Raw genomic sequence first — 23,370 nt, forward strand, 5'->3', positions numbered from 1 at the left:
GATTACTGTGGTTGTTAAGACACAGATGTCCTGCAGAACAGCTCCTGTGAAGAGGTGTGTTATGTGAATCATTAAAATCACGGTGTATACATATATATTTAATAAAAAATACATATGTATTTATACAAGTGTGTGTATATATATATAAAAAAACCCTGGGAATATATATAATATATATATATATATATTTATGTATATATATATAAACTGGGAATGTCACCGACCTCAAATCATTTCTCTGGCATGCCTCAACCTAACCAGATGGCAGAGGCATTAACCTACTGACTCAACTCTTGCTTGTATATTCCCAATTTTTGCCCCCTGGAGGGGATGACACACGGGAACAGCCACATGGATTTTGGGGGTACTGCACAGGGGAGCGGCCACATGGATTTTTGGGGGGATGCCACACGGGAGCAGACACCTCACTGCTGAGCGTCTCCCTCACGGGGGGCCAAAAAAACAAGGCGAGGCAGCACCCCCACGCTGCTCCACAGCACACCCCGGCTCCAGGAGGGCAAAATAACCCCGTGGGCACCCACCCACGGCCTCAGCCCCGCCGGGGGGCACCCGGGGCAGGCGCTGAGGGGAGCCGGGGCCAGGCCCCTGGGCGGGCCGCGCAGCCGCGGGGCGGCGCCGCGCTGATGTCAGCCCGGGGGAGGCGGCGGCGCGGGGGGGAGCGGGCGGCGGCATGGCGGGGCCGCGGCGGCTGCTGGCGCTCCGGGCTACCGCGGCCGGGCTGCTGGTGGCCCTGGTGGCCCTGGTGGCCGTGCCCTGCGGCAGCCGGAGGCCGCCGGCGCCTCGCTGCGGGCCGCCCTGCAGCTGCTGGCGGGAGTCGGCGCTGTGCGTGGGGGCGGCCGGGGCGCCGCGGAGCCTCCCCGCCGGGCTCGGCTCCCTGTGAGTGCCCGGGGACGGGGGGCGGCCGGGGGGTCGCGGTCATGTTTTTGTTGTTTTTTGTTATTTATTTGTTTGTTTGTTTTTAGCACGGTTTCCTTAAGCCCTGCCCGCCTCCCCCTCTCGTCCTTCCCTGCGGGCAGCGGCAAAACCCGAGGCTCCGGGAAGCCTCACCCGCGGCTCTTCTTTCCCTTCGGCAGGAGCCTGGTAAACGGGACCTTCTCGGAGGTGAAGGACAGGATGTTTTCCCATTTGCCCTCCCTGCAGCTGCTGTAAGTACCCCGAGCACGGGGCGCCCGTCCCCGCACGCTGCCCGGCGCCCCGGCTGCGCTTTTGGCAGGAGCCGGGCTGAGGGCACGGCGTCAGCTTGGGAGCCCGGGGGCAGCTGTGCGCCGTCCTGCAGCTGTGAGCCATCGTGCAGTGTGTTTGCACTGCCCAAAGGAGGGCAGAAAGCGCTTTCTGGCGCCCTGAGTGCTTTTTTTGAGTTTCAGCGTTAAGTTCAGGGCAGAGTTCCCCTCCCCGTCCGTTTGCACCGAGCGCCAGGTTCATGGCGTGGTGTTCCGGGACGCTACGGGGAGATGTGGCATGGCACAGGAGATGGCAGGGGGAAAGCAGGAGGACACCCGCACCCCTCCGGGAAGGGCTCTGTGCCCAAAATGTGTGTGTTGTCTGCAGTGTGACCCTTCTTGGTTTGGTGGCTGCCCCAACTCCTGGTCTGGCCAGGGCTGAAGGGGTCCCACGGGCGGGATGCGCCCCGTCGCAGGAGGTGACCCTGCCACATGTCCCAGCTCCCGGCACCCTACAGCGCGGTGCTGTGCCTCCCTGTGCCAGGCCAGCCCTCCTTGCCTCGCCCTGTTGGGGCCCTGAAGAGATACAAGGCTAAAAGATACGTGGCCCAACAGAAATGCGGGCTGAGCGCTGGCTACAGAGCCATCAGCTTAAATTGGTCTGGGGGAAGAGGTGGTGTGATGCATCTGGGAGTGCCATGGCCAGCTGCCTCTCCTGCGGCCTGTCCGGTCCTTCTCCCACTCACTGCCTGGGGACAGGGACAGCACCCCATGGAAAACACTGGGGAGACGTAGGCAAGGCGAGGGCTGGAGGCCAGCAGGAGCAGGGAAGGACTGTGTCCTTGTGTGTGGCACTGGTGAGACCGCTCCTCTAATACTGCGTTCAGTTTTGGGCCCTTCACCACAAGGACAGTGAGTTGCTTGAGCATGTGCAGAGAAGAGCAATGAACCGGTGAAGGACCTAGAAAACACAAGTTATGGGGAATGACTGAGGGAATGGGGTTGTTTGGTCTGGAGAAGAGGAGGCTGCAGTGAGGATGGTGTTGGTCTCTTGTCTCAGGTGACGAGCGATAAGATGTGAGGAGAAGGTCTCAAGTTGCACCAGGGGAGCTTTAGAGTGGAAGTTAAGAGGAATTTCTTCACAGAATCAAAATCTGCTCCTGGAAAGGTAGTGGAGTGTCCTCTGTGGAGGACATTCAAGAGATGTGTGGATGTGGCACTAAGGGACGCTGTTAAGTGATGGGACTTGGTAGGTTGGGTTGGTGGTTGGACTTGATCATCTTGAAGGTCTTTCCACCCTAAATGATTCCATGATTCTAAGGCCTGTGGGGCTGAGTCTTCGCAGGTTCTGACTCACCTTTGGTCAGGAGGTCTACGGAGGCATTCACCTTTGTTAACACCAGGCAACACAGCCTGGGATGAGAAGGTCGATCAACTTTGGTTTTTAGGGTGAGAGGATACAGTAGGCAAGATAAGCAAATAATTAATCACCTCATTTCTAAATACAGCTGTCACAATGTATGCTAATGAAAAATTGCATTTACTGTTGTGTTAAGTTTTTGTTTGTTTGTTTTTCTAATATACAAAGTATTTTCTAATATTTCTTACATGAAAGGCTTACCTAAGCAAGGAAAAGCTGATGTCCTCAAGCCCCCTTTTGTTGAAAGCATAGATCAGGACTAAAAGCAGAGCATGTTCCTACAATGCCTTCTCTGATCTCTTTGGGGAAATAGAGGATTTACCCTGCAGTGTTTAAGCATAAGCTAAGTCCCAAATCAAAGCTTTTGTGGGACTTCAGGACCAGCACAGAGCCCCGTGCTTTGCCCATCTGTGAATGGGTGGAAACAGCAGACCTGTGCCATTTGTGAAGGAAAGAGATGAATCTGTGGGTGCAAAATAGAACGGGGGAATCTGAGCAGATGAAGGTTATTCCCTCTCAATAGGTGTAACAGATTTCCAGGAAGAAGTGTTGGGCTGGCAGGAAGGTCAGCTGTTGAGAAAGTCAGAAGTTTCATTTTATGTGGCAGATCAGATATTGGAGTGAGAGGGGTTTGTAACCACCACCATCATCACCTTGGACCCTGACACGTTTCATTGGTCCATGTAATTGGGGAGTTTGCCCTTCAAACAGCCGAAAAGGGAGGATGAAATGGTGACAAACACTGAACAGAGCACTGGTGTACATCAGGACTGTATCTTTGGTCACAGTCGCCATGATGAAGCAGTAATGCAAGGATCACAGGGAAAGTTTACATTTCATGTCCATAAGTCTTATAAATTAATTTTAGCAAAATGCCTAAAACCATACAAAAAGAAGATTAAGTTACTGTAGTAAACTGATCAGTGCAAAGATGTTCACTTATAGCTGAAAATTCTGAAATTTTACAAAAATGGTTTGACTAGCATTTGCTTTTTAGACTGAAGAAGTTTTGCTCTTCAAAGGAGATGGCTGAGTTTGCCTTTGAACATAAACATTGGAGACTTGTCTACCTGTGTGCTCTGATACAGCAAAGGAGGAACGTAGCTGGCCAAGCCTTTCCATGGCTTCCTTCTCCTAACTGCATTCTCCTGGCTCAGATGAAAACCACTTGGGGCAGCTCCAACGCATTTTGGCCCTGAAGTTCACAAGGCAGGGCAAGGCAGCACCCGGAGCTGCTTCTCCTTGGTTCATTTGGATGTGGAGTTTTGCTCTCCAGGGGCAGGAGGGCTTTCTGTCTCTGGCAGTTTGGGCACGTCTGCATTTGCAGCTGACAAACAGGTCGTGCAAACTGTGTGCTCTCCTCCGACATTTACAGGTTGGGCTTGGAGCATCCCCCTGTGAGCTCAAAACAAGCAAGCCCTGATCCACCAAGACGGCATAAATGGAAGCTGGTGCTTGTGCAAAAGGGCTCCCTACGTCTCCAAGCTTGGGAGAGGCACTGAGATGCTCTCTTGAAAACTTTCAGCGTGGCTTCAGGGTTGAGGGCACCTGGGGTCCACACTCAGCAGACTCACCCTGAAAGGACAACTTGTCCTACTTAGGGGACAAAGCAATCTAGGACCAGGCTGTATTTAACCAAGGTGAATGGTACAGCAAACATATTTCTTGGGGAGTAGTGGACATGAACTAGCATCACATTATGCCTCTTTTTAAAATTTTTTATAGACCATTCCACAGTGTTTTATGTGTGCTGCATTGGTGGGGCAATGTGGGCTGGAGTCGGTAAGATGGGTTTGGTCACGGTCAATAAACACAACTGGCGTAACACAGTGTGTTGGGTTTTAATGTGCTTTCCTAATGCCTGCTCTCTGTTTGCAGCTTGCTGAACTCTAACTCCTTTACTGTTATACGGGACGATGCCTTCGCCGGTCTCTTCCATCTAGAATACTTGTAAGTCTGGTATTTTATGTATATCCCCGTCCTTTATAAATCAAGATGTTTTGATAAGTTGCCAAGACTCCTGCCATGAAGTCTTAGTCTTTGCTATGATTACCAGGAGCAGGAGAGATGAAGGATTTACGTTCCGTTTCTGTGCAAATGTCCTTTATGGTTGCTCACCATTTTCCAGAGGTTGCAGTGGATTTTTAAAATATGCCGTGGGTGCAAGGTGGCTCTGTGTAATTACCGTACACTGAAAAAATGTTGTTGAACAAGAGCTTGTCCTGGCTTTACAGAACAGTGCCATCACTTTGAAGGAATTCTGGATCTCAGGAAAGAGGCGGTGAAGCCTCTCGTGGCCTGCTGACAGCCTGAAGAGGAGCTGCAGGGTGTCAGGGTACTGCCCAGAACAGCCCTGATTACCGGACTGGCCCTCTTTCCCCAACTTTTCTCTCCAACTTTGTCTTTGTTCTGATATTTCATTTAATGCCCATGGCATTTATTTTCATATTATAAATAATTATGAATATATGGATATATATAAACATATATTTCATATAATTATTGTAATTATTTATAGTATTATTTACATTTATTTGACTTTCCTTTTTCTTAACTGAGTTCACGTCTCCATTGGTTTTTACATCATTTTCATTTCCCGATCTTTTTTTTTTTCTTTTTTTAGGTCACCCTTTTTTCTTTTAAAAATGTATTAGCCCTGGTACCAGGTTGTCCTCACTTCTACTGCAAAGGACTGCCATTTCTCTGTGTTACCGGACATGAGCTGGTATGTTTTAAACTCTGAATATAATCTGAAAAAAAAAAAATTGTCTTTCCACCCACCTTTCTGCGCTGAAAGGTAGCTGTGGAAAACATTTCTGTCATTGCCTAAAGGAAGACCAGTGCTCATAAAACTGATTCTTGCTAAGGACTTGCAGGTAAGTAGGTATTAAGTTGGTGTATGTTCAGGACTAATGGTCTAATACATGAGAAGCAGTCAACAGTAGAATTAGCAGACCAAGAGATAGAGGATAATCGTAAATGGTGTATGCTGAAATCCACCAATTCAGTTATGTTTAGGTTTTTGAGTGACAGTGAGTTATCTGATTATTCTCTTTTCCAAGTGTCTGCAGGAAAAAAAAAAAAAGTAATTTGTAGAAAGCTGGTAAAAAGGAGAAAAACAAAACACAAACCCAACCCTGCAAATATTTTTATGTTGTTTCCATGATGTCTCCAAAGCTTAGGCTTTGAAGAGCTGATGAGTCTAAAATGGAGCTTGGCACAGTAGCATACGCTACAGTAACTGTTGCATTGGTAACTGCAACCAGACCCCTGTTAGGAAGAAGAAAATCCTGCCCCTCCTCAGCTCATCAAAGGGACAATTTCTGTCTCTGGCTGCTGATTGCAAACCAGGGAACACAATTAAGACTGGTAAAGCCTTGCAGTCTGAATTCCCTTTAGTGACAGCTGACCAAATGGTCTCAGTTAATGGTTGTGGTCATTCTCCTTGCCTTGCCAAGTCCTGAGGGTGCTTCCTCTTCCCAGCAAATCTCACCAGTACCTTTTGGGAACTGAATGTGACTGGCCTGTTTATTTTTTTGGGTCTCTGCAGACAGTAACACCGTTACAGTTGTAGTAGCTGGTGTCTCGCAATTGCCAATGATCAGACCTTACAGAGCATAAGGAAACCTTACTGAAGAACAAGAACAAGCTTCTTTGTGTACCACGCAAAGTCTCCAAAGGAAGAGCAGCTGGGAAGCACCCACAGCAGCTACCTCTATCCCCTAACAGGAGCACTGTGTCACACTGCACTCGCAAAAGTGATAGCAGGATTCCACACACCCGCACCACTGACACTGCCAGCCTATGTTTTCACAGCGTGGATGAGAAAGGTCTAGTAAAGATGGGAGCTTTGCTGCTGTTCCCAGGGTAGCAGGCCTTCGAGGCTGGGTTTGGTAACACAGGAATCCAGCAAATTACTGAGTCCCAGCCCAAATTTCCATCGTCCCTCCACTCTGTGTTCAGCGAAGCCGTGTTTATTTGCACTGAGGGCGAGCTGGCGGTGTGCGTGGGTACTGTGTCAGGGAGCAGTTTGGCTCTCTGCTCTGTGGATTGAATTCATGTCCCCAGGCTGCCTTGTAACAGAGTATGGTTGACCCTTTACTGACATCCTCTGTGCAGACACGATACTTTAGTTTGCATCCTTTGCATGCAGTGAGAATCCCAGTCACTTCATGAAGGATTTTGGCTGTCTCAACTCAGGAACCCAGAGCTCTTGTCATCTCACCTCCCACTCGGGGCTGCAGCCCTGTCTTGACTCTTTGAAGCAGTAACCTTGATGCATAATAATCTTTCCTCTATTTCCCTGTAAGACAAACAAGGATGCACAGGGGAAAGGGAGACCATTTTGTTTCATAAAACTGTTTTTGAAGTTGATGTTCAGTTTTCTTCCTACAGATACAGCTGTACCATGCAATATCTTGATGGCCACCTGGCCACAGCGACGTTGCAGTGCTGATGGTATATTTATGGATGTGTCCTCAAGTGCTCTGGGGTCAGGATGCTCGAATATCAGCTCTTTGTTTAAATGCTGATGTGCATTCGGGATGAGCAGCATGCTCCAGCAATCGATACATCACTACCGTTGTTCCCCCAGTACGCAGGGCCATGACTCGGGTGCAGCTGGGTGCCCTGCAGAGGTGATGTCCCAGCTGGAGAACACTGGAATGTGGCAGCAAGAAGACAAACAAGGCCTCTGGCAGTGGTCTTTCCGTTTAGGCAGACTTTGGGCTTGGGATACCAGTATGTAGGTGCAGTTCACGTTGTTGCAGAGACAGTGGGCTGGGAGCCCTCCAGCTCTGCGGGTGCAGAGGTGATACTGTGCGTACAGCCACCTGGCTGTGGGCACTCTTCCTTCGGATGTGGGCTCCTTGAGCAGTGTCCATCTGCAGCCTGTGAAGTCCTGGCTGTTTGCTGCCCAGTGATTCCACAATTCAGGCAGCCGTTGAGAGGAAAGCAGGACTTTAGCTTCTAAAGTCCATCTCAGAAGTCTGTCTTACCCAGGTCTCTTTCCTCACACAACATGCTCCATGAGAATTAAACTACAAAGGAATAATGTTTTTTTTTGCTTTGTCCATTTTGTTCCTCTGCTGCCGGATATTTGTGGCCTGGTGCCTGCATCACTACTTTTGGTACACCAGGGGCGAGGTGATGAGGCAATATGACCAACTCCACCAAGACTTCCCCACCTCTAAGTCTGAAGGGGCTACCCAGGAACCTGCTGAGTTTGGAGGACATAGGCTAAAGCACTGGTGTGGTGCTCATAACGTTAATTAAAGTCTTTGAAAATACTTTTTTTTTTTGCCTAGATTCATTGAAGGAAACAAAATTGAAACCATTTCAAGAAATGCATTTCGTGGCCTCCGAGACCTAACCCACCTGTAAGTTATTTAACATCCAGTAATTTGTACTCGAGCAAAACTCTCCTTGCAGATAGCTGGCTTTCAAGCCACATTTAATACCTCTGTTTACCTCTGTGCTTTCAGCAACCTTCAACAGTCAGTAACGTGCCTCCCACAAATTAAAAAACAGCCTTAAAAAAATTCACAGGCACATTCAGCTGCCTGTGCATGCTCACAGGTCGTGTTGGGGTGCAGCCGTTGCCTGTGGGTGCTGCCAGTGGTGCCACCGTGGTGCTGTGTACGTGTGGTTAACATTCCTCTTTCTTTTCAGCATGTTCAGTCATTGCTCTCTGTGTCACATTTCACCCAGGCAATAAAAAAGCTTTATATGTTTTACTTTTGCGTCAGCTTCATTTTCTTTCTTTGAGCAATCACCATTCTTGAATGAGTGTAATTAATGCCTGCGTGTTCCTGGTAGTTAACAATGCCAGTGGCTGGACAGTATCCGATAATTAACATTCTGTGAGCGAGTTCAGACTTTGTAAGAGTCAACAAGATGAGAGATAACAATTATATTAAGCTATAACTTTTTTTTTCTAGTTCTTTGGCCAATAACCATCTTAAATTTCTGCCAAGGGATGTCTTCAGTGACTTAGATTCTCTAATTGAACTGTGAGTAATGAAAATCTTCCTACTGCCTGCCTGCTTCTGTGTTTCTATTGCTCTGTGTTTGAAGTTCTGCTTTCGTGTGTGTCTGATATCTGCAGAAAATAAACATGCATTTTGCTCTTCTGTCTTTTCTCTAAGATTGTTTACTTGGTAGACCCCTCTGGAGTAACTGCTATTTCTCAAATCACTGTTGCTTCTCATGGTGCTGTACATAGCTTGCATTATTGTACTTCTCTCTAATGTTTTATTTATATTTTATTTTATATTTATATTTCTTTAGCAAAAGGGAGACAACAAATTTTAAAACTGTAATTTCTCTGCATAGCTTTTCCTGTTGCTGTTGCAAGTATTACTTGAGATTATTTTAGTGAAATGTGTTAATTAAAATATGTTTTTTTTCCCCTGATTTTGTGCAGTTGTAGCACATTGCTGACTTATAGTCCATGTTTTTTGTCTGTGTGTGTGTAACTAAGCTGCTAGTCAGCATCCCTGACTCTCTTAACTAAAGAAGTACAATTGTAAGCCCCAAAATTGCCAAAGCATTGGAGAACAGGCATAGTATGTGAAATTGTACGTAAGTTAATAGGGGGGAGGTTAAACTGACTGGACTCCCCATCAGCAGGGACTCTGAAAATACCAATCTTAGGTCTGTTTTTTAACGTAGCACAAAAGTGATAGCAGCAAGCCCACCCTGTCAAGCACTGGTGCTGCGTAGTTTGGTGAAGGAATGGGGTTTGTCTGTGTCAGCAATAGATGATGGGAAGCAGACTTGCAGCAGACAGCCGCCCTGTGAGGATTTATTATGCTGTAGTCCTAATCCTATGAAAACGTATAAATACAAGTGACTTTGCACATGAATCACAGTGCTCTTATTAGTAGTGTTATGCATGGTCTTATTTCTTAGACTGAAACTGTTTATCCGAGGACAATACTTCCGTGAAGGAGTGTACATATAAAGAGCATCAGAATAAAACTTATCGAGTCTTTCCTCTTCTCAGTTCAAAAACAATTCAAAGGTACTCACATATTTTTAAGTTCAGTATGTCAAGGTGCTAACAGTTCTGTAGTGTTTATGTTGCTATCAACCTTTTCAAATATGTTTATTTCTGTGTGTTTTTTTAGAGATTTAAGGGGAAATAAATTTGAGTGTGACTGCAAAGCCAAGTGGTTGTTTTTGTGGTTAAAGATGACAAATTCCACTGTTTCTGATGTCCTGTGTATTGGTCCAGCAGAATATCAGGATAAGAAGTTAAATGATGTGACAAGTTTTGATTATGAATGCACCACTACAGGTATTCAGAATGCGTATTTCTAAGCACACTGCAAATGGTTAAATATCAGAGCTGTAGACTAAACCATTTCATTTCTGTGAGCATGACCTGGGGGGATGAAGGGAGGAAAGGGTTACATACCTACAAAGTACTAGAACGAGCATAAAATGAGAAAATCTCATTTTGAAGCTGAAATACAAAGTTTTTATTTGGATTAAGTGATAATGGGAGAAGAGCTGGGACCATTCATATTCCAAAGGGCTTGATTATGACTCACTTGTGACTTAATTTCCATCACAGAATGCTTTCTGTTTTCTGGAATAAGGCCATATAGTGATGTCGGATGAGCTTCCCAAAATCTCTGTATTTCACAGAAAGCAATGAAGAGAAGTTTAAACGATTTGGCTATATCTGCTACTTTTATTCAATAGGCCACGATATAATGTCATCAAATGTGGCAGCAATACTGCCAGCAGTTCTTTATAGAACTCCATTAAATTGGAGAGAAATGTCCAATAATATTTCAAGTACTGTCTTGTTCAGGATCTTGACTTTTATTTTAGGTAATGTAAAGCATGTAGAAGGAAGTGAAGAGAATCCTGCATGTGGGTATGCTTATATTTTATGACTAAATAGCAGACGTTGCCTATATTTAAATGCAGTCACATCATACAACTGAGAACATCAGCTCCGAGTATTGTTTTCATGTTTCACGTACATAATGTCAGTATTTTGCCTTTTCTTCTATACAGTAATGTCAGAGGCATTCAAGTTCTCATCTGCCATTGAGTCAGTCGTTGTTAGGAGACAGTAGAGAAGTTGATTACTGGTAACATAAGATAAAGTCTCAGGACAGGGTAAGAAAAGTAATCCAAGGGCAATATGTTAAGTGAAAGAGAACGAACTCATAATTCAAAAATATGTTAGAAGAGCAGCAGAGGTAAGGAGTGATAATGTGCCACGTGAAAGGATGTTAAAAACAGGCGAGCGATGTTGCTTAGAACTGCTCCCAGGTTATGTTACTGTGTCTGTAAACAGAAGAGCAGAAGTACGATGTTAAAAGTAGGCTTCATTTCATTTCAGTCTGGTTTAAGAAATTTAACAGCACCGACAGTGTGCAAAAACAAGCCGTGTCTTCCTGGTCCTCAGACCTGAACTGACTTACCTATGCTCTGTCATGTCTTTGCATCTAGATACTGAGCTATAAAGTGGCTACAGACAAAATTCATGTGTTAATGTTAGTCCCTTTGCCTGCTGGAAGTGAAATTACACTGAGGATAAATGTAGCATCACGTGCTGCAGCGCTCCAGCGGGCCTGCTGGCCTGTGGCTTAAGCCCACAGCTGTCTTTTCCTTCTTTGCCCTTGCTTCACCCAGATCTAAAGGGAGGCTAAATATGCCCATATTGATTCCCCGAGGGCTGATTAATTACAGGCTCAGACCTGTGCTGTATTTTGAAATAAAGTAACATATCCCCTAGGTATACTCTCCTTTCCTGCTCACTGCTGGTCAGTGCTCTTAGCACACGCTTCCCTGAGGAAAGCCTACAAATCTTTCATTCACATTAGCCTTTAGCACCATCTTCCCTCCTTTGCCAGCCTTGATTAGACTTTCATTGTTTCTGCTCTCTGATGCTCTGTGAGCGTGACTGGGTGTAGCATGTGGTAACAAAGGAGTTTGCTTGGTAAAATGTGCATCTCAGAGGCTCCATTGCATTTGCTGAACTGACACAGTGATGGCAGAAGGGGAGATGTAAAAGAGGTGCTGCCAGATTAAAGGAACAGCCAATGGATGAAACTCTTGATTGCTTATTCACAGTGAAAGTGATTGGCAGTGCCAGTGACCTGCACTTTTAACTCTTTCTGTGGTAGTATATTGTCTTCCCCACTTCTCATGGCTTGCATCATGCAAATAGGTTAACTCATTTCACTTTTGTGTGTGTGTGTTTCTCCTGCAACCATGTGCAAGGGCACTGTGTTTTGGTTATAAGCCCAGCTTGGCTTTCAGGAGGCTTGAAGACAGGCCTTCCCCTGCCATCGCCCCTAAGGCCTAGATTTTTGGCACGCCCGATGTGGCAGCATCTCTTTACTGTGTAACTCTGTCCCACATTAGTCTGGTATTTCCAGCTGGTTTTTCGCATTTTACTGATTATGGCTGACATAGTTACCCATTTTTAGTTGTCCAGTGCCATAAAGAGCCCAAGGACAGGTACAAGTAAAAATAGCTGTGTTAACACTGAATCATTTCTGAATGAGCAGTGGATTTTAACACATCGACTGGTATGTTTTAACCCACAGATTTCCTTGAAGTGTTTCAAAACTGTTAAGATGTTTTTTTCAGTGTTAGATCTGTTCTGTTTTTTGTCCCTCTCTCAAGATTTTAAAAATATTTCAACTTTCTGTGACTATATCTGTTCCTGTTCCATACTTTACTTCTTATGATTTATAACTTACTTCTACTTTCTGCAACCTACATTGTCAGTTTTCTCCAGTCCTTTTATTTTCGCAGTGGGAATGAAGGTAACTTTGTTTTCCTACCTGCACTGATGAATCAAGCCCATGCTCTATCCGTAACAGTCTCTCAAAGGATGGAGGCTGTCACTTCTGTTGCAGCTGTTCTGTTTGTGTAATGGTAGTCATCTGCCTTTATTCTCCAGAAGTGTAACTTCTCAATAGCAAAGGCTTTCAAGCATGCAGAGATGAATTTTCCATTGGAAGACATGCGTTTCATAACACACTGAAGTTAGGGACCAGGGTGAGTGAGGGCTTAATCAGCATTTCACCCCAATCCCTGGATGTTCAGGGCTTTCCAAAGTAGGAGTGAATGGTGGAAGCACAGAGCAGAACAGAGTTTAAAAGAGTGCTGTCTGCTTCTGCAGAGAAACTCTTTGTGGGATAATCATTTCCTTTTCTGTATATTTATGTCTACGTATAACTCCTGGGCAGGCCTTCTGCCACCTTCTAGACAGAAGCACCTTAGAAGTGTCAGCTTCTCTTTGTCAGCTCTGCTATACTGATGTCCTTTTCTGATAACAATGACCTTGACAAGCTGTCAGGCCAAATATCAAACTCAGACCCAGTTTGCTCTTTTTCCCCGAATTGGTTCTGTGCTGGCTACTGACTTTAGCCCAATGTGACTTTTAAAGCTCAATGTACAGGCACTTGGAGTTTGAGTAGAAATCTTGAATTTTGGAGTTACGCTCTTGGCCTTTACAGGTTGTTCCAACTCCTCAGTCTTAGCATCTAGAATAAGTTTTCCACTGGATAGTAATTTGCAGGTTGGTTGTATTTTATGCTTAAACTACTTTACAATGCCCTGTAAAACGGTACGTTAACTGAGTTTTTGATTACACCATTTTGTCTATGGTCTAGCTAAAATGGGGTTATCCCCAGGCAAACTTCGGATATAATTTCACTTTCTGCCTGGTTTAGCGTAACACAAATTGCTAGTGATTAAATTTGCATGTCTTAAGAAGTTATTGGACTTCAGCTGGAAGTTGCTGTCTCTCAGCTTGAAAGTGATTCTAGCAAGGCCATTTTACTTGACAGGAAAGCAACTTCCAGCTGTGGGGAAAGAGACTTCTCTTTGACAGCATGTGAACATGATCCTGATTTCATGGATGCCAGCCAGCCTAGCTGCAAAATCTGAATTCTGCCACTATTTACCTATTTGATCTCCTTGGCAGCTGTATTGCCAGAGGACAGTTCATGATGCTTAAAGCAAGGAGACACTTTCCCCTGTTGCTGCATGCCTCACATGAGCACTGACACCTTCATCTTAGGCTAATACAAAATTCAGAATATATCACTCATTTTCTAGTGTTTATAGTCGGCAACTTTGTGTTTTCAGCAAGGACCTGTCCTAACTGTTGTAAATGTATATTCCTAGATTTTGTTGTTCACCAGATTTTGCCCTACCAGTCAGTGTCAGTGGATACATTCAACTCTAAGAACGATGTGTTTGTAGCCATTGCACAGCCCAGCATGGAGAACTGCATGGTGCTGGAGTGGGATCACATTGAAATGAATTTCAGGAGTTACGACAACATCACAGGTACACGAACACTGGGATCCCAGTTGTTGATGAACTATTGGCATTTCACAAGGAAAAATTGTGAGGGCGAGACACATAGATGGGACCAGATGATGTTTTTTGTCCTGCATCTATATTTAAACTGGCAGATTAAAGTTCACGATATTTGTACAAGAATAATTTCATGGAGTAGTGCATTTTGTTCATACATGCACATTTAATCTTGCTATAGCACACAAACTAGGCTTTTTCAGCCTGAACTTGTGAGTTGTTCTCAAGGTACAAACACTAACGTGAATGTCACAGCTGAGCCACTCCCTGCCTGAATCGCACTAAGTTAAAGGATAGATTAAAGCAGCCCTCGCTGTTAGTGAAGTGCCTGCAAAATAGAAGGCAGAAATATTCTGCTGCATGTAGAAAGAAATAGGCTTGAAGGATACATGTGGGTGGGCAGTCTACAAGCCTACAAGTCCACTGGACATGTGCCCTATCTGCACACCCAGCACGTGTGCAGAGACTCATTTCTCAGATGACTATCCTACATTCCCAGAAAGCCCAGCTTAAGCACTGGGCTCTGAAATGTGTGAGAGTTACAGACTACAATCATGTAAAGAGCTTTTTGTGGAGCCTAAAGTGTGTCTTGTAGGGCTTAGGAGCAGGTTATGCACTTTGGGGGGGATCGGGGCTTATTATTAGCTGTATGTTTGGCATTCAGATGTCTGAATTTAGCCCTTTACAATATGGGCTCATGGACCTGAGCTAGTTGTCAAGATTGCCTTAATACTCAACAAGCAGAGAAAGAAGTGAACCATTTTCTAGAGTGCTCTTTGACTTAGACCAGAAAGAGCCTGAATGATCAGCTCAAGTAGTCATGTCTACACTGCAAATACTTTATGGTACTGGAGACGAATCCCTACGTTACTGGCACTGGAAGGGTGATGGTTCATCACAGGCTAGCTGTGAAACAGCAGTGGGTGAGGGCCAGCTGGGGACAGAGCAAGCACAGGGGTCTGTGCAGGTTCAGTTCTACATAAACTGTTTCAGAGACAACTTCTTTTCTTGCAACAAATCATTTCATAAATAGTTCAGTTGTTATCTTTTGATGTGGGTCTTGTATAGTGACTTGAGATTGTTAAAATGGACCATAACTTGATATGATTTAATCTGGCAACTGCAGTAGTCCTAAATATTTTGAGTTTAACGTAATCCAAAAATTCAGAAACAACAGAGTTAGATTTATCTTTTTCATCTTGCTGTGGTACTGATATCCACAAGACGCATCAGTAGCAAAAAGCTGACTCTGGCCTTCTTGGACCAAGAAAAACAGAATATATTTAATTCTTCTAGTTAAACTGGAAATACAGATATCCCATGAATAAAAGAATTTCAAGTTCTTGCTGAGTCAAGAGATAAGAACTGTTGTAACTGAGTAACAAAATCTGGTTCAAATAATTGTTTTGGGTAGTATTTGGACAAAGGATTCTGGATAAAGAGTAGTGAGCAGTTTAGGGTTCACCTTTAAGGGGTGCAATTTGAAGTCAGTTTTCCAGTTACCGGGGAGAAGAAAGCAAGAAAAGAAGCTCTGATGGTGTGTAGTAAAAGACAATTATGAGATGACAAAGATTTACAAGAAGGGATGGGTGATTTGGTAATATTTTTGTGGTTTGAAGAGTGCATAGTACTGTGCTAATATGTGCTTTTCTTTGGGCGATAGGTCAGTCCATAGTGGGATGTAAAGCCATTCTTGTTGGCGACCAAGTCTTTGTGGTGGTGGCACAGCTCTTCGGTGGCTCGCACATTTACAAGTACGATGAAAGCTGGACAAAGTTTGTCAAATTCCAGGATATCGAAGTGTCTCGCATTTCTAAGCCGAATGATATAGAGCTTTTTGAGATAGACAGTGAGATGTTTTTTGTCATCGCAGATAGTTCCAAAGCAGGTTTGTCCACAGTGTACAAGTGGAATAACAAAGGGTTTTACTCCTACCAGTCCCTTCATGAGTGGTTCAGGGACACCGACGCCGAGTTTGTTGATATAGATGGGAAATCCCATTTAATCCTCTCTAGCCGCTCACAGGTCCCCATTATACTCCAGTGGAACAAAGCTTCCAAGAAGTTTGTCCCACACAGTGAGATCCCCAACATGGAAGATGTCCTGGCTGTGAAGAGTTTCAGGATGCAGAACAACCTGTACATCACGCTCACCAGGTTCATCGGTGACTCCAGAGTAATGAAATGGAACAGCAAACAGTTCGTGGAGATACAGGCTCTTCCCTCCCGAGGAGCCATGACGCTGCAGCCTTTCTCCTTTAAGAATAATTACTACCTAGCCTTGGGAAGTGACTATACGTTCTCCCAGATATACCAGTGGGATGGTGAAAAGAAGACCTTCAGGTTATTTAAAGAAATCTATGTGCAAGCGCCGCGTTCTTTCACAGCTGTGTCAACGGATCGAAGAGATTTTTTCTTTGCCTCCAGTTTTAAAGGAAACACACAAATATTTGAACATATCATCATTGACTTGAGTTTATGAAAAGCTGCTGGATTGAAATTCATGTAGAATGACATTTATACACGAGCAAAACAGTGACCTTTCCGAGAACAGGGAGCACCTATGGAGTATGATGACATTTTCTGAACTTTTAAAACTTGCATATTAATCAGGGATTGCATTTACTCGGTTGCTGCATGACATGTCCGTTCTATCCTTTTTCAAAGACACTTTGCAACCTGCAGCCGTTCAGATGAGTGTGCAGTGCATTAGGATTAATTTTGACATCTAAGAACAATATAAATTTTACCCAGAAAACTACCTTAAATTGGACATCTCATAATGAAAGCAACAAGGAAGCCATACCATTTCTGTGCTTTGGCAGAGAAATGCTTTTGACTCTTTAGCTAAGATCTCAGCAAAGATTTTAAGATTAGAAGCAGGTCATCATGCTTGCTGATGAATTGTAAAAGCAAACGAACATTCCGGAATACACTTCATTTTGGTTTCTTGAGCTCTATCTTCAAAATCTGTCTTTGTGGTTTGCAGTAAGACCAAGGTGTCATTTTAACTCATTGTAGATTAAAAGGAAAGTCAAAATCTATTGCCGTTTTTCTTATATTAATCACTATTTCAGCGACAAATTGTACGTAACCAAGAGCCCAGCCCAGAGTACCTGGGTGGCCAGGAAAATAAAGGTATTTTGCTTCTAGACTGTGAGATCTTAACGAGTTAATACAGACAGAAAATAACAGAGGGCTGCTTGGTGCCTTGAGTGCACTGACTATAGATTCAGTCTACTTTGTGGATTAATAGGTATTCCAGAAATACATCTCATTGTGCCCTAATTCACACTCTTCCTGATGATCCCGGTAGATTCTGGGGTGTTTTACCAAGGTCTTATTCTTCCACAAGGCACAGCTTAAATTTAGTTTGTAACATGCATCTACATCCGTGTTCTTCATGCTGCATCTTGTCTGTACACAATGAGATGATTTATTCTTCTGAGTTCTCCCTCCAGCACAGCTCACAAGCAATAAATTCAGGTTTTGGTCATCACAAGCTGTACTCGGGGAATCTGAGAACCAAACAGGACTTTGTTGTCACCAGGTCTTTTGAAACTGAGGCAGCTAGAGCTGTTGAAGCTAGAGCTTACCCTGGCTCCAAGAAGAAGAGTTTCCTCTTGGTGGCCCCAGACTTTTGCTGGGTTGCCAAGCTTTCAAAAGTCTTGCAGGTTATGCAGCAGGATGTGAACAGTCCACGTCTCGTTGGTGTTTTGGGTGGCTACAAAATAAGGCGTTCATTTATCTTAAATCTGGCAGCAGTCCTGGTGTGCACAGAGCCTCTGGCAGGGTAACAGCTGGGGACCATTCTCCTGGAAAGGCTCCAACATATTTACCCAACAAAGTTGTATAGCAGAAGCCTTGTTTGTTTTGTTTGTTTTTTTTTGTGTATACAATATTTTCTTTGTTTTCATACTGCATCGCCTGTTAGGTTGTTTTATCATGAGTCTTGCTGCTGCACTTCCACACTGGCTAATAGCAAGGCTTTGTGTAAAGCAAGTGGAGCAAATAAAAATGCCCTTTTTTTCCATGCTCGAGTATCTCACTGCCTCTGTGCTGAGTGAGCTTTGTGTTTTTGCCCTGGACACACACATGAAACATGACCTAATACCAAAAATAGGGATGTTTTCACAGGCTTTCCAACATCCAGATGCGAACAGCGATGCAGACGAGGATTCTGCACAAGGACTCCCATGAGGAGTCACAATCTACCAGCGACCTGGAATATCACAGCCTTCTCCAAGGTTTGCCTTGCTGCTGTGAAATAAAAGTTGTTACTGGCCTGTCAGAGACATAACTAATTTTATTCTGTTTTTAAGTTATGTGTTAATTTCTTTTTTTTTTTTTCCCTGTATAGGTGCTCATTCTGGTTTTATTTTTAATTAAATGGGCAGCTTAGCCCATCCAGCTGCCCGAAGCATTGATGTTCTGCTCTCCGAATCCTAGCGTGGTGTCAGTCCTGTGGGTTCAATCAGACCAGCAGATAGATGCTCTCTCCCTTCACCCTGCAAACCAACAACAGTAGGTTTTAGCAATACATGTCCTTGGACTAAACTAACAAACCCACAAAACTGAGAGATGATTCACGTATCTGCCAGTGAATGAAATTTCTTACCATTTTCTTAGTTAACTTTTTAACTTTGGCAGATATGGCTGACAAACAATGTTTCTTTAAATTGTGTTGTGGGCAGGCATTTTTTTAGTCCTTTCCTGTCTAGCATGCACGTTTGAACGCAGTCACATATTCTGACAAGGAGGGGCAATTCTCAGCACTTTCTTTAGGGCTCACTGCTAGTACCATATGCTTAGCAAGGGCACAAGTCCAAGAGCTAAAAGCTGATTTAGAGAAATTGGATCTTGATATTTTTGATTTGAAGGGAAGCAAGAGGATGGCGCAGAAGTGCTTTTGTATCCAATAGTCGGAAATGGTACTGTTGTGAGAGAGTCCCGGGGATTTGAGACTTGGCTATCAGGTTGAATTAAATTAAAATGGTCTCTGCAGGGATGGGCTTAATAAAGAGGATAAAGCGATCAGCGGGAGCCTCGCTCATTCACACGGGACCAGAAGAAGAAAGCGAGGGGAATGAGTTCTGTGGGCAGGCTGCATCGCTGCCGAGTAGCTCTGGAGGTTGGTCGGAAAGCCAGGCTAAGCGTCCTGGCCCGGCTGCGGCTGAGTTAGTCAAGAGGCAGGGCAAAAGATGACCTGTTAATGTAAAAAAAAAAAAGGATCACGGAACACTTCTCAGGATTTAATGAAGGCAGGGTCTCAAAAAAAGCCTTGCTGTGCTCTCCCTGCTCCCAAGGAAGAGCTCCAGGAGCAACCAAGCAACTAAAACTCTGCCTTCCCGAACGCAACAAGGGTTTTTCCTCCATGGCCTATATTCTGTACTAAAAATTGTTATACGCAGCACATAATCTATGCATATCCAGACTTTACTGCAGCTGTGAGAACATCAGGACGGTGAGAAAGGATAACAGCACATGCCACCTGGTAATTTTTATTGTATTCTAAAATACGTACAATAATGTAAAGAACTGTAGTTTATATAAACATAGGTTTAATACAGTATGCTAGTTACAGCGGGAACATTTTAAGGCTGTATATACATTTAGCTTTTTTTTTAGTAAAGAGATGATGTAATCTATGCCACTGACAAATGTATGTACTCCTTCAGTCGCTAAATAAAAAGTAGTTAATGAGACTAACTGGTGCATTGCCTGTGTTAAAATAGCCGTGCTGTGAAGCGTGTCCCAGCTGGAGTTCAGAGAAACACAATGGGGTTGGGGCTTCCTTGGAAATGGGGCCTGTGAACCCGCCTCACGTGGGCCATGGAGCCACAAGAGGTCCCCTCATGGTCCATGAAGCCCCAAGAGGTTTCCAGCCCCGATGATACCCGACAAACCCCAGGAGATGAGCGTCCGCAGGGCTCTGCTGCGCGTCTGACCACCAGGAAGGTGGAGATCGAGCACAGGCCAGAAGACCCCACCAGACCCAGCTCCTTGTCCATTTCTGATCGATCTGGGTTTTCAGAGCCTGGACCTGAAGGGAGCCGTGCTCTCCCACGTTGGACGAAGTTTCTGTGTTGGGGGTAATGCGGACCTCCAAGGCCTTGCAGCTCCCTGGTTTCCCCGTTCACTCTTTCCTTACACCCCCTCTAGTGTTACCAGGTATGTAATGCAGCTACGAGTTTTTTTTTCTGTTCAGATTAAAGGCATTTTCTGAACTCTTTCCCTTCTTTCTTTTTCTTTTTTTTTTTCCTCTCTCACCACAAACCAAAGCCATCTTCATTTCAAAAAATATAAGACACTCAAGCAGGTTTTGTAAATGCAGAGTGGATAAGAACCAAACCATAAAATTAACCCACAGCTTCTGATCTTCACTGGGGAGTCTCTTCATTAAATTTTACTGAATCACTGGCATTTACTTCGAAATTGCAAAAATAAATATAAATCTATCAACGCTGAATGCATTTCATTTGAAGCAAGCCTTGAGCATTATCCACTGATCAGGTGAGTCGTTAATGCAGTGAATAATTCGTTGTGTTTCCTCCTCTTTCTTCAGAAATAACACAATTCTCCGTAACTAATTATAGGCTTGTGCAATCAAAGGCAGGGCTGACACACCGTAATGGGATGCAATTGCTCCGGGATCACTGCTTTCCTTTTGGGTATTCCAGCTCCTGAGGAGTCAGCAGCCTTTGTGGTGTGGTTCACTGAAACTCCATCGTGGTTTGAACATCGAAGCACCACACCAGCTGCCCCCCGGTTTCTTTGTCCTTGCCAGGTTAACAATTTTTCCCACTCTTTACCGTGTTCTTCAAACCATTTTCTGAAAGTTTCTATTCATCCTTGAAAGTCACAGCAAGATAACAGGAGAAAACTCTTCCCAAAAAGCAAAGCATGGATGGTTGCTCCTCCCCAGATTTAACGGGGAAGACAGAGTAAGGCCTTTTTGAAAGACTTTTTCACAACAGAATGCAGAAGAAATGGATCTGCAGCTGCTAATGCATTTTTTTTGTTGTTCTTTATTTGTTTGTTTTTCTAGTATCTAGAGAACAAGTCTCATGAGGAGCAGCTGAGGGAGCTGGGGTTGTTTAGCATGGAGAAGAGAAGTGTGAGGGGAGACCTTTTTGTACTTTAAAGAAGATCGTAGTGAGGTGGGGCTCAGGCTCTTCTCCCAAACGTCCCAAGCACCAAGTGATAAGACGAGGGGAGATGATAGCCTCAGGTTGCACCAGAGAAGGTTTAGGTTGAATATCAGGAGAAACTTCTTTACTGAAAGGCTTGTGAAGCATTGGAGCAGGCTGCCCAGGGAAGTGGTTGAGTCACCATCCCTAGAGGCCTTCAAGAAACGTGTAGATGTAGAACTTAGTAGCATGGTTTAGTGGTGGACTTGTCAGTACTAGGTTAAAGGTTGGACCAGATGATCTTAGAGGTCTTTTCCAACCTGAATGATCCTATGATTCTAACATGGATTAGGTGAAGAAAATGTTGAAGGGAGGAAGCATCTGGAGCTGCATGTTGCCACACTGGAAAGAGTCACAGAGGGGTGCGATGCAATTTGACAGGCAAGGAAGAGATTTTTTACAGTCTGGGAGATGGGTTGAGAGAGATAATATGGGTCTTGGGAAGATTAGATGAAAATTTTCTGAAGGCATCTCCTTATTCCAGTTTTGCTCCATCAGCGAAGTAGCCTAGTCACAGTTTGGTGGAAAGCAACAAAAGCAGGTGGCAGAAGTTTAATGCAAGAAATATTGAAGTAGAGACAAGAAAACTAGAGATGGTGAGCCTGTAGACAAATGCTTAGTTATCTGGAGGAAAACAAATCACATTTTCCAGGCAGAGGGATATATCAGTATGATATCAGGGAATCAGGGAGAGCAAAAAATATGTTTCTAAATAAAGGAAAGGGATAGGAATGACAGAATGTGAAGTGTGAATTTACTTAATTGCTGTGTAGAGAAAGTATCTAAGTGCATTTCCAAGGTCACTCAGAGAATGCAATCCACATCATTTTCCCTTTCAGAGTCACCCTAGTTTATGCTTAATTAAACTATGCAAGCTCTGCACACTCTAGAAAATGCCCTTTTTATTATATTGTAGGCAATTTGCATTTCTGAAGGGCATTTGGGAACCATGACATCACCAGAATGAAGGGCTTCTGGTAGCGTGGCTTCCATTTTCGTCCGGTTGCAATTTGACTTTTATTCCGAAGTCCATTTCTATTTCCTGCCTGGACATTAGGGCAGGATTGTACAAGAGCGCTCATTTTCCAGCTTCAGTGGCTGTTTCGGTTCTTCTGACTCAGCAGTCCCCTTGGAGATGATTCATCCTCCAGCTGCAGGTGTGCCCTGACAATTATTCCTCCATTTCAGTCCAGCAAATGAAAGGTCAGTGGGTCAAGAAAGCACTCATCACCCAGGGCTGGTGGAGTCAGAGCAGAGCCGGAGCTGGCATGTGGGAGGAGGGAGCAGCACTGCTCCCTGCATGTTGATTATGCCCTCTGCCATTCCTTTCTCTTCTGCTCTTGCCAGTATGGTAAATGTTTTTGCCAGAGGTTTATAGAAAGCAAAGTGCCAATGAGGTCCTGACGGTGGAGATTTGCTTGGGGTGCTTTGGAGAGTGAGCCAGAAATAGCATGGGGAAATAGAAATTAAGTCAGCAGATCTGGTTAATGGCATCTGCCCAGAATTTGTTTCTAAACTCTGTAGCCCTGGGGTCTCCTTGGATCCCCAGCTCCTCTTGGTTCCTGCTAGCAGCATTTTCTGGCTCTGTTTTGTACCATTAGTCTCTGGGGAGAACACCGCGGGACTTTCATTCTGGAGGAAGGCTCATTACAATTATCTGAGCCTCTGTCACCTCAGGATCTGATTACGGTGCTGGGGTTGCACCTTGAAATCATTACAATTAAGACTTAATGAAGTGAGTAACTACAGAGTCCTGCAGTTACTCCCCACCAACTTGCTGCATCTGCCTCTAATGCAGGAATAGTTACCACCTGATTTTTATAATTTTTAAGAGGTGAAACCTGCTGTTTCAAGTTTGTCCTGCAAAATCTCACAATGCTGGGTCTTTGTGAGCCTAGGAAGTTCCCCTTCCACGTCCCAACATAGACTGGGTGAGCTTAGAGCATGCTGCTGGCTGACAATGGGTGTATGTATTGGGGTGAAGCTCTGGTTTTTGGTCTGGAAAGTGACCTTGATGACAAGGAAATCCTGGGTGATGACTGTGGAGAAGGTTCTGTTCATGTCCACTGAACTCTGGTTTAACTTCCATGCAGTGCAGTAGGCTGATGTGCCTGAGTGAGTTCCTGGGCATTGGAAGCCTATATCCCTGGGCAGGAGCCTCCTTCTCTCCTAGGTTTGCAGTTCATGAGCAATGCTGGGCTTGATCCTCCAGACTCTTT

The 23,370-nt window shown here is 44.5% G+C and overlaps 1 protein-coding gene across 1 annotated transcript; it reads left to right on the plus strand.

Annotated features, from left to right (window-relative positions):
- Positions 1-691: 691 nt before the first annotated feature.
- LGI2 (leucine rich repeat LGI family member 2) lies at positions 692-16,908 on the plus strand (the record flags this gene model as incomplete). Its single annotated transcript, XM_084286532.1, has 8 exons — positions 692-897; positions 1,095-1,166; positions 4,480-4,551; positions 7,908-7,979; positions 8,541-8,612; positions 9,732-9,901; positions 13,768-13,932; positions 15,626-16,908. 8 exons carry the CDS (start codon positions 692-694, stop codon positions 16,441-16,443), a joined length of 1,647 nt encoding a protein of 548 aa, XP_084142658.1. The 3' UTR covers positions 16,444-16,908.
- Positions 16,909-23,370: the final 6,462 nt, after the last annotated feature.

Source organism: Netta rufina (assembly GCF_964035555.1).
Source record: "Netta rufina genome assembly, chromosome: 4".
Lineage (NCBI taxonomy): Eukaryota > Metazoa > Chordata > Aves > Anseriformes > Anatidae > Netta > Netta rufina.